The 12,343-nt window shown below is 36.3% G+C and overlaps 1 protein-coding gene across 1 annotated transcript in view; it reads left to right on the top strand.

The window, feature by feature from the left end:
• LOC113226704 (sodium channel protein Nach-like) overlaps window positions 1-8,716 on the top strand; it is a 12,256-nt gene extending 3,540 nt beyond the window's left edge. The window contains exons 2-6 of the mRNA XM_026459424.1: window positions 369-505; window positions 4,210-4,400; window positions 6,890-7,019; window positions 7,928-8,037; window positions 8,491-8,716. Coding sequence (XP_026315209.1) covers window positions 372-505; window positions 4,210-4,400; window positions 6,890-7,019; window positions 7,928-8,037; window positions 8,491-8,651 — 726 coding nt within the window. The 5' untranslated portion in view covers window positions 369-371 and the 3' untranslated portion in view covers window positions 8,652-8,716. The remainder of the gene's footprint in view (window positions 1-368; window positions 506-4,209; window positions 4,401-6,889; window positions 7,020-7,927; window positions 8,038-8,490) is intronic.
• The last annotated feature ends 3,627 nt before the right edge of the window (window positions 8,717-12,343 follow it).

The raw sequence follows: 12,343 nt of genomic DNA, 5'->3' as shown, positions 1-12,343 counted from the left end.
TACGTGTACGTGTACGTGTACGTGTACGTGTACGTGTACGTGTACGTTTACGTGTTTGTGTTTGTATTAATGCAGCCTATGGCTATTGTACGGCTTGTTATTAGAGCTTGTGTGCTAGTTGGGTAGTTGGTACTGAACTAAAAAGAACGATGAAGTATTAATACCGTGCAAGACGAACTAGTTCAGATCGGTCAGTGTCGGGAATATATTCCTAGTAGTTCGTAGTTCATGAACTATACTTACAAGCCTACCGACTAAATCTAGTTTTTTTGCGAGTAGAACCGGCTAAATGGCAACTTTTTACCTGACTAGTCAAATTTCAAGAACGCAATCATGGTCACGTTGGAATAAAGCACGCGATTTTGCAGGTAATGTTCAATGACTGGACGGAGTTTCCCGTGGACAAAAACTCAGCACTAGTGTCGTACAATACAGAAACGTATCACTCCATCTGCGCCACTTACACGTACTGTTCAGACGACGTGAAGAAACTATCTCCAGAGAGGTTTTATCACGTTGTTTAAATTAAAATTATATTTTACATAACAAAAATACTGATTGCACAACAATTTAAATTAACCCTAAACGAAATAACAATTCTTTTAACAAAATTAACGTAATTTTTCTCAAAAGTTGCTCCACAAATTATCTTCGTTTATACAATGAATCACGTACAACAAATATATTTATTTATAATAAAACGAATAACACATATTGCATAACATTATTTTAAAAATGTCATCTGATTTACTGAAAATAAAAAAAAATCAGGACTTTTCATTTCATCGCTTTCGCATACAACCTAGAGTTTGGTACAATATGCCCGAATAAAGAACAAGCATTCTAATGCTGTGCAATAATGAAACTGTCCTCATATTTTTAAAAACTATAAATGCAAACAGTCATGTCGTAGGGCTCGCTATCCGGGTCATGTATGTGGTACCACCGGGCCTGTTTCACGAACCTACAATTTTACTACTTAACTAGCTACTAGTCACCAGTACTAATATTACAAGTACTAGTAAATTCCGTTTCACAAATAAAAATACTATACTTGTAGCTAGTAGTCCCACTGATAAATAATACTAGTTTAAATTGGTTGCGTACCGGTACAACTTAATTCCATAGCTCATACGTCAGCAGTTAAACATTGGCAAAAACAATTTGCCTGTTCAAATAAGTAAATATATAAGTATGTGAAAAAATGTGTATATATATATATAAAATATATTATGTAAAAAAATATATGTTAAAATAAGTAAATATAATAACATTGTTATAATATACGAAAATAAAACAAATCTTAAAATTGTCGTTTCGAGTGCCGTATAAGACTTAGGTTATAATTAGAAATATTTCAAGTCATCTCTATTCATTATTATCTGATCAATCTCAAAGTGGGAAAAAAAGCGAAACTTTATATAGGAAATGAAACCATTTTTCCGGATTTAAATCGCGTTTGTTTTTTCAAACAAACCGACGTTTCGGGCCCTTTACAGGTCCCATGGTCACGGTTGACAGTCAACCTGGGACCTGTAAAAAATATACGCGATTTAAATCCGGAAAAATAGTTTCATTTCCTATGTGTAACAATCGCGAAAACCTAATAACTCGATACGAAACTTTATAGTTTTCAACATAATGAAATTTTGAGAATCGAAATGTTGTGGAGAACATTGTACGTTATAATAATTAATTACAGTTAATATACTCAATAACTACTCCGTTAAAGTAAATTAATATTTCTGACCAAGAACAAGTATGGTTTATTTACACTTATAAATAACGAGACCTGTACCCCACCTACGGTGGGTGGGGTCGGGCTCGGCTTGCGGCGCGTGGTCACGTTCAGATTACGGGGTACTACTTCGGCGGCACAGCGATTAGTACTTTGGGCTCTTGATGAGGAGGTTCCGAGTTCGATTTCCGAATTTAAGAAACGAACATTTCTAAATTAGTTCTGTTCTGAGTATTCTGGGTATTGCCCTCAGAGTTATCGTCATTCTTGTAATCATAGTACAGGAAATTCCCTAATTGGAGACCTGGAATTTGGTGTGATTGTCTGTCATTTTTTTCCCCTTAATACTTCTCATTGGCATAGCTTCCAAGAAAAAAGAATCTAACAGAGAGATGGTCGAGATACAACAGCGCTATAAGTATTTCCTTTCCACTACATCTAACCACCAAATAGTTTATCGAGTAATTTCCATGTCTGTCAACAAATTGTTCTTTGTTTTTCTTTGGGGCATCTATGGTTACCAATGTTCCGTCTAAACATCCAACTACCATTGGCATCCCTGCTAATCCATGAAATCTCTCGATTATTTGGTTTATATTATCTGGTCACCTGACAAGAGCAGGAAACAAAATCTTTACCACTGCATTCACTACGTCGTGAATAGCACGACATACGCTAGCTTTAGAAACCCCATGCATATCGGCTACTGCATGGTACTGTACTGCAGTCCAATCCATCCAATGCAATGCAACTTGTATAACTATTTTGGCTGATAATGATTGGTTTCTGTCGGTTATTCGCTGTATTTCAGGTTCGATCGCAATCAAGAAAGCTTAGCGATCGTCAGATTAATATTATACAATTTTCGCTTTTTTAAGATACTCTCTAATTATATTTTTTCCTGCACAAATTCACTTTTTACAATGTTTGAGCATTTATAAATGCAAAATAATAAACTCTCACAAGACATTCCCGGATATTCCCATAAAAAGTAAAATATTCCCAAATAGAATATTGATCGACTTTAATTAAACGTTTGCAAGTCGATAATGACTTTTCGATAGATGGTATGGTACAACACTAAAGCCAACTTTTGTATAAGCATGTGAAAGAACCTATTTCACTATTCGCGTTATCGGTCCGTTATTGTCTATGGGATCCGAAACCCAAAGCGAAAGGACGGCTCACGGATCGTTTTGATTTCGTACGCAGCTGCGGTTGAATATTTTGAGAGTAGGCTTTCAGTTTCTCGCTTGTCAAACGAAATTTTTGTTAAATTGATAAGTAGTTTGTAACTTTTCATATGAATTTTCGAGGTAGAAATACTCAACGGCATGCACTATTACAGTTTCTACCTCACCTTCCGAACATGACGACATCTTTTTCTAAGTGACGTTACTGATAAAATTTTCGTACAAGTTTACAATACACCTTCTATATTAACCTATTATGTCCCACCGCTGGGCCAAGGTTAATAAAAGTTATTTTATGTAATTTTTTAAATTATTTTTTATATAATTATTTTTAAATTTTTTTCTGTTTTTTTTTTTTTATTTTAAGCTTTGGAGCTGATTTTGTTGTAAGCAATTCGTAATATTGGAACTAAGTTGAACCTTTACTTGCAAATACAAAAAAAAAACTACGATTTTCAAGCATTAGACTTTGCAATGTTATGTAATGTAATGCTAAATTAATTTTCCTTTGATGTACATAATTTTGATGTGCAATCAGTACTTTTGTTGGGGAAGTGACATATTTGGTTGTGAAAAAACTTGCTTTTTTGGTGAGCGGTTAAATAATACTCTATATAAGATTTAGGTATTGTAAATACAATACCTAAATCTTCAAAATGGCGTCCTTGTACAGAAATGCAAACGACAATGTCCGTCGTAGTAAGTTCCGACGTACAACCTAAATTTCGAAATGCTTAACGGTTCTCATAGTTAACACAGCTATGATCATTTTTTCTCTTAAATCTTGTTCTGTTAAATGTTCCCCATAAACTAAACAATGTCTTTAAAATAGCCCAAAGTGAAATAATCTATCGGGTTGGAATAAAATTTGATTTGTTTCATTAAATTAATAAAACGATTAGTATTTTTAATATCAGTAAAGTTCCACTATCCTCTAATTGCCAACTCAAAAAAAATTGAGTTAGAAAGACTACATACTATACCTAGTGTTAAATAATTGCTGTTTTGAGTTGGTTAAATTGACTTAAAATACATGGCTGTCACCGCCATTTGGTGAGAAGGTACTTACTATACTTGTGAGTATTTGTGAGTAGGTACTTACTACGGGAGTAGCATTCCCTTAAAATATTATTTTCAAAGAATTTGTCCCTTACGAGGTTTTGCTCTGAAACAGCCGAATTGTTGATTTTGACTGCGCGGCAGCAGGATTCATTGGCCCTAAATTTTCATGCCATCTCTAAAAACGCACCTATTCCTAATCCTAATCCATGATTCCAGCCGCAACTGCCTATTTAGCGATGAATTGCGCCCGCAATACTTCCACGGCTACCATAACTCGGACTGTGACATGATGTGCCAAGTGCACACGATCGAGCAGCAGTGCAATTGTGTATTACCCTTCGTCCCGCACGTCCGAAAGCAGGTCGCTTGCAACCTCACCAGCTTGCCCTGCGTGGTCGAAACAAGAAGTAAGTACGATAGAAAGTAATGCGATTTTCCATTCGAGAGCTCATCGTCTGTGATAGAAGCGCTACTGCGTGCTCTTCGTGCCGCATAAGTATAAATCGTTGGCAACTTTTGATCAGAATCACTACATTTAAATAAAAATAGCCTGTACCTTTCGTTGTCATGAAGTAAGTAATGCTTATGTGATTCGCATGTAGAAGAAGCGTTTGCCAATTTTGTTAGCACATCTTTGCCTTATGCCAGCGACACCGCAATGATATTTTAATATATTTTAAACATTGACTTACAAATTTTAAACAAGTGCTTTACAAATCTTCCTTAGAAAAAAATCATAAAAACAAAAATTTGTAAAATGAAGCACAGTAACGGCTTTACGGCCCGAATGCAGTAAGAGCATCATCATCAACCTATTTATACGTCCCATCGCTGAGCACAGGTCTCCTCTCAGGTGAGAGTTTAAGCCATATAAGTAGTTAAAAGATAAATACAAATCATTGGAGGGTTAAAAGATAATGAATAACCTATTATTTATATACATATATTATGCGCTAGCCGCTAGACTACCTCGAACAGTGAAATTATTGTATGTTTACATAACTTTAAATTGGTAAGGTTAGTGCTAGTTAATCTAGTTAAGGGAGAGGAGGAACACTCCGGGGGTTATAGTGCATTGTATCAAGATTGTTTACATTTAGTTAAATACCTAAACAAATGCACTATAAGTAAAATTGTTTATTTGTATCTTAGGTAGGTACCTAAATCGGTGATTATAGCACGATGATTAATCAACATATTTTGTTCACATATTTGGTTAGGGACGTAACACGTTTTCCGAGGGTTATGAGGTTCTTCGACGAGCAGGTTTTGTCTTCTTCACCGCATAGCTCATGGTAAATTTCCAATTAAATTTCGCACATAAATTCCGAAACTCAGAGGTGCGAGCCCGCATCGAACCCACGGCTTTTTCTTGAGATGCAGCAGAACAAACCATTAGGCTACCACGGCTTCAAAATTTACAAGGGAGCTTAGGGAAAATTAAAAATCAACATCCGCGTAAGTACGTAAATTCACCTTAACCAGAGAATAAAAAAGTAACGAGAGTGGACACCTCCGCCCCTCCCTAGCTTTAGATACCGCAACATTAGACCGCAACTTTAGATACCGGTCACATCGACGGAACGTCAATAAGGCTGTTGGCGAGTTGTTATCGCGCCAAATATTATTCTAATTAGTGAATTAATGAAAAATATAATATTATATCGACATAAATACCTAATGAACGTCTAAAATTATTAGGATTCTATTAATAGAATTACAGATAACAGATTCGCGTTAGAATTTTTGCTATGTTGCCGCCCTGACCACGAGAAAGTGATGGGTAACCCTGACACTTCACGCATACATTTGCGAGTGTGCAGATAGCGCCATGCTGTATGTTATAGTAGAAGTAGGTAAACAACTTTCGAACGTTGTATGGAGTGTCCCGGGTGTGCCTTACCCACATTTAGGGTACTAAAAAGACCGTCTGTACTCTATCCCATTTTGCCACAACTGTTAATAGTAAATAGGTATGAAACCAGTAAATATACTTTTATATATAAATTTATGATGATTATCAAGCTTATCAAGCTTAAAAATGAATAACGGTTACAGCGCCATTGGGCTGCGCATCTATAGTAACTCCACACACATGCATGACTTAAACAGCGATACAATAGTGATGTACTATTTTTATAATTCAACATAACGTCGGGGAGAGTGCAAAGCTGCGTATGTATATGTAGTACCTATTGGTAAAAAGCGCGTAATTGCACCGAAACAAATTTCACAGGAGAGGGATTTAACGTTATTACTTTGTTATTTGCTCAGGGCTCATAGAAAACCAGCGCCACAATTGCGGCTGTGGCATAAGCTGAATGAAGTCCTTTTGCGTACGCCACAACCGCACACATGACAGTACAACATTTGTAGTTGTTATATTTAGTATTTTTCTGTTGCTCTTTGTTTGTTATTGTCTTATTTTATTTTATTTTAATTAAGTTAATTACGTCTTTTTGTTTTGTGTTGTGGCGTTGCAATAAATGTCTATTCCGTTCCGTTCCGTTCCGTTCCGTTCCGTTCCGTTCCGTTCCGTTCCGTTCCGTTCCGTGCCGTTCCGTTCCGTTCCGTTCCGTTCCGTTCCGTTCCGTTCTGTTCCGTTCCGTTCCGTTCCGTTCCGTTCCGTTCCGTTCCGTTCACACATCACTCACATCACATCTACTGGACATCTACTGGAATTTGATTTGGCCTCTAAATTACCGAAATGGAGACTCGTAATCAAATGCTAGTTGTAACTAGCAGTAATTGCACTATATTTAAATATAACCCCGACGATAAGTGACGCCATCTATGCTTTATCTTTCTAATTTATGATGCTATCGCGCGTTTGTAATGCTGCTAAAAATCGCCCAGTGTAACCACTCTAAAACAATTTTTTTATTATTATTTTTAGTGCAAATGCAACACTTGTTACAAAAGAAGCATTGTGACTGCCTGGGCGACTGCGATTTTCGGGAATACACAGTTGATATTACCGCTGGCAACTTGGATGGCATCTCTTATAGTTTTACCACAGACTTTTTGTACGTATAACAACTTTTCCAGAGATAACTTAGATATAGTAACAGTAGAACTTCTTGTGAAAGAGGTCGTCCAGGGAAGTACTGCCACCTTACCTATTATTATTAGCATTAATGTTTTCCGATTTTGAAGGGTAAGGGTGCTGGTGAAATTACAGGCACATGGGACTTGCCAACTTATGTCTCAGGGTGTCGGGCGCAGTGGCAGTAGCCCACAGATCTTTGCGATTTAAAGCTCTGAGTGGCACTGCAACTGTTATGGACACGTGTGTAGTTTATCATCAGGCGCATGACTTGTTCGTCCCGTCACTTGATATTATGCTTATTTCTAAAAGAAATTTCTTCCTGCAGACCAAAATACAGGACAATTAATTATAATAGCGGGTTTACGTGCACAACAAAACAAAATTAAATTTAAAAAAAATAGCAAAAATATTAAATTACTATTAGATAAATACATACTTCATATTATAATATCTATAAAATGGATGGAACAGAGGATAAATAGTGTTCCTTGACTCTCATTTTAAAGATAGCTTTTAGGATTTACTATTATGAACAGTGCGTTCCAAAAACTGACCGCATGTACGGACAACGGCACACCAGACTACACATTCTTGTTCGAAAATCGCCTCCATTGCAACGGAACAAGATACGACAATGTGTAGCTTGATGTGCTGGCGTGTGTACATAAAGGAGCAAGAACAAAAACCGGAACTGAATGATGGAAAGGATAAATGAGACTGAACGAGAGAGCTATTTTTATTGTATGTACGGACAACGGCACGTCTGACTACATATTTTTGTTCGAAAATTGCCTCCAGTGCAACGGAACAAGATACGTCAACGTGTAGCTTGATGTGCTGATTGGCTGGCCATGACATTGACTTACAACATGACGATTATTTCAGATACCACATGAACGTGAACAAGAGCACTTCTTTGATGAACTTTATCTTTCTGACACCGTCGTACGTCAAGCAGAGACAGGAGACTGTCATGTCCATAACCACTTTGTTTTGTAAGTTTTGATACTACGCTAAATCCGTAAAAAGTTCAAATTATAATTGAAAAATCTATACAAAACAGTCTACTCCATACAGTCAATTAGGTTATTTGTAAGATGGGCCTAAACTTAATAGTTAGTTATACCTACGATAAACAGCATAGGTTCGTAAACTTTTTGACCCACCGCCTACTTAGGCAAAATTTCAACGCCCACCATTACAAATAACAATTAAAAGCATCACAAGGAAAAAAAACATGTAGTCTGTCTAGTTAGATTTTTTGTGAAATAACTCCACTGGCTTTGTCATGATTAATTCAAAGATCGATAAAAATATCCGAATTTATACAAAGATCGAAAAAATAACCGAAGTAGAGTTTTCCAGATTTGTGTAGTCTCGGATTCAGAACTAACACGACTCGGGTGTAGTGCGCGAATCGATTTCTAACTTGTTATCCTTATTTTCAGCAAATATTGGTGGTGTAATCGGGCTCTGTCTTGGCTGCAGTCTGGTGACCGTTGTAGAGATATTCTTCTACTTATACGTCTGCTTGAGAAATTGCTTCATTAAAAATATCCGAAAGGTCAAGAAACCTTATCGCGAACATTATTACAGCTTTCATATGTAATTTAGAGCGTATTTGAACTTTTCAAGTAATTTGCAATTTTTGTTCTGCATCAAGCTATGTTTGTACGTCTCAACACTGATGGTGTGGATTAAAAAGTTTAAAGGCACAGTCCATTAGTCTATAAGATTATTCTTCAATTCAATGTCTATTTTCACTATTAAACGTTGTATAAAAAATGTTTATTGAATAAAAAAACTTGGTAAAAAGCATATGCGACTTCTTCATATTTCCACGCAAGTTATCTAACAACGCAAGCAAGCTGCGTGTGCATTTAAAAAAACAGTGTCGGATTAGTTGGAAGATCTCTTCGAGGTACCAAGCTCCACTTGCTGTAAATAATGGTATGTAGGTGGACAGCTACCTGAGCTGTAGAGCAGGGGTTCCCAAACTTATTTTGTCTACTGCCCACTTTTAGAATAAATTATTTTTTAGTGCCCCCATTTTTTCACCTACTTAAAAACCACTATAACTTCAAATTAAATTAATTATTGTGAGCTATATTAGCGGAGATTAAACATTAATTCTAAACGAGACTTTTACTATAACCCGCAAGAGTTAACTTGAGACCTGAGCGCAGTAGGTAGTACACAACGGCGCTCAGGTCTCAAGTTAACTCTTACGGGCTACACCTGCCAATGAGAACGATTATTGAAACGCAACTTTATAGCATTCAGACAGAGTATCTTTTATTCAAAATAAAAAACAATTAATTCTATAGTCCATCTGTTTAGGTACTTATGTCTATTGTGATGTCTATTTAATGAAATATACATTTATAAAATGATTTTCCCTTACCTTCAAATACAAAATACAAATACTTAGCTTCATATGATATTGCATGCCTATTTTTATACCTATTGATTTGTAAAGCATGTGTTTCAATAAAAAGATGTATCAAGATTGTTTACATTTAGTTAAGTACCTAAACAAATGGACTATAATATAAAAACTAATGTGAAGGATGAATCTGATGCTGTTTAATAAGTTTGTTGATATCAGGTTCCAATTTACTCAAGAACAGCCGCAAGTCACCACGTTCGGTAACATGCAAACGATTTCTCTTTTTAGTAAGCAGCGTTGTCACAACACTAAAACCACGTTCAAACAAATATGACGATGGGAATGCTATCAAGAATCGTTGATCGATTGACCGCAATCCAGGGTACAATTGCGGGAACAGTTTTTGTAGCCAAAATTCTTGGTAGCCATTTTTGAACTTGATTTTTATTTCCTCGTTCGTTGTCAATTCTATACGTTCTTCTTCCCGCTGAGATGATATTGCTGTGTTGACATTTGAAAACGGATCCAACACCCAGTCTGGTATGTCCAAGTTCAAAATGTCCTGGTATGGTTCGGTGAAGTCAATGTGGAGGTTTTCCAAATGTTGGCAGTAGGCAAACAAGTCGTCGTTACTGCAGGGTACTGATAAATTCGGAAAATTGTGTCTCACTCACGTCTGCCCGTATTCTTTTTGTGTAGAAGCAGTTTGGCTGCGAAAGCAGCAACGACATTTTTTGTTTTAATTAAATTTAGTTCATCGCCTTGCAGTTGGAGATTCATGTCGTTGAACAATTTATACAGGTCTGTCGTGTAAGCTATATCATTCTTTGATATAATTAGTTTGTTGCGCAATTCTCTATCTTTAGGTTCCAAGAACTCTATCACAGACTCAAGCAGGTTGTAAAATCGAGTCAGACAATTGCCTCTTGATAGCCAACGAACTTCAGTATGAAACAACAAACGGTTGAAATCTTCGTCATTAGTAACACAAAGCTGATGAAATAATCCATCATTCAAAGAGCTGTTACGGATTTTGTTGACTGCTTTGATGACATATTGCAGTGATTGAAATAGTCGTTCACTTAAATTTCTAGCAACCAAATGTTGTTTATGAATAACACAATGTACAGCAAGGACATCTGGAATTTTATTTTTTAAGTACGCTATGAAGCCTTTATGGCACCCTGTCATGGCCGGAGTGCCATCCGTAGCAACTGATATAATATTTTTCAAGGGAATCTCTTTCTCGTCACAAAACTTTTCCAATATATTGAATGTGGTTTCGCCTTTTGTATCGGTCTCTAAATTTCTAGCAAACAATAGTTCATATCAACATATTTTCTCATCTTTAATAAACCTCACGTAAGACAGCAACAATGCTTCATTAGTTGGTAAAGTGGACTCATCCAGCTGAATTGAGAATTGACTAGTCCTCAGATGATTGCACAATGATTCTTCAACGTTTTCAGCCATTTCATCAATTCGTCTTTGCACAGAATTATTACTCAAAGGAATTTTTCGGATAATTTCTACGGCCGGTTTATGAAGCACAGTAGTCATTAATTCGTTTATTGCTGGCAAAATTAACTCTTCTCCGATGTTGTGTGGTTTGTCTTTTTAAGCAATTAACAAAGAGATATTGTACGAAGCTGGAAGTCCGTCGTCATCTTGCTTGACACCCGCCGAAAAGAGTTTTGCTACACTTGGCTAAGTACTATGCTTCTTCTCTAGGTCTTGAAAATATGCTACATTCTTGTTTTCTTATCTGGATGCATTTTATTCAAATAATCTTGCAGTCTTGAAGGCTTCATTGCTTCATTCGAAAATGTTTTTAGACATAGAAAGCACAAAGGCGACGATGAGTTTGAGGGATTTTCAATGAATCCGAATTTAATATATTCCGCACAGTATTGCCGCCTCTTCTTTTTTACTTCCGACATTGATTTGTTTTGAGAAATACGTAAGTAAGTGTTGAACTCAAGTACTGCTTATCTATTACGTACGAAACCGCAAATGAAAATAAAATAAATAATATATTGTTTATATAGGATTGCATAAGCAGCACGCACCGACAGGAATAAGACAAACATGCATAAACTCGTTTGTCTCATTCGACGCTCAATCGTACTCAACAAGTAAGAACAAGTACCTATTTTATGAACCAGCCGATTGATACAGGAATGCACAAATCGAGTTATTTAACAAAAACTTGTTAAAACATGATTGTCCACGGTCTATTACTACGAAAATTACCTGTTTAGGAATACTAATAACTATTAAAATGCGAAACTGTGTCTGTTGCCTTTTTATTTGTTTGTTTGTGTCCACTTTCATTTCGAATCTGAGCGACCGATTGACATGATTTTTATTTTATTTATTCAATAAAACAGGACAGAAATATGAACTACAAGGAGAGAAGTATCGAACCGAGTTAGTTTGAGCAATCTTTTATAAATATTAGTTGATGTTCACAAGCTGTAGTCGAGAGTCGAGAGCTCAGTCGGTGTCTAAGGGTCTTCCTAGATGAAATTACAAATCTACCCCTAAGCCTCTACACAACGCCCCCATTTTTTTTCTGGATCTCTTACCTTTAGGCCTGCAGCCCCCACAAGGGGGCATTATCGCCCACTTTGGGAAAGCCTGCTGTAGAGGTTTAAAAAACATTCTGTGCCTCCATTGACCTCAAGCCGCCATCAAAATGTGGAAAAGAGTTTCAAAATAGCCACCGTAAAGGTATAACCAGGTATAACGATTTCCCGCGAAAAAATGTCAGAACACTAATTCTTGGACTAATTAATGTTCACTATCTAATTTCCGTGGCAACTTTTATTATTTACATGTCCAAATATAATTATCGTGTAATTATAAAATAATATTTGACGAATACTAAATAATAATACTCGAATACTAAA

Source organism: Hyposmocoma kahamanoa, unplaced genomic scaffold, assembly GCF_003589595.1.
Source record: "Hyposmocoma kahamanoa isolate Upper Pololo Valley unplaced genomic scaffold, ASM358959v1 192, whole genome shotgun sequence".
Taxonomy (NCBI): Eukaryota; Metazoa; Arthropoda; class Insecta; order Lepidoptera; family Cosmopterigidae; genus Hyposmocoma; species Hyposmocoma kahamanoa.
The sequence above is the reverse complement of the archived record's forward strand: the minus strand, read 5'-3'. Positions and strand labels throughout refer to the sequence as shown.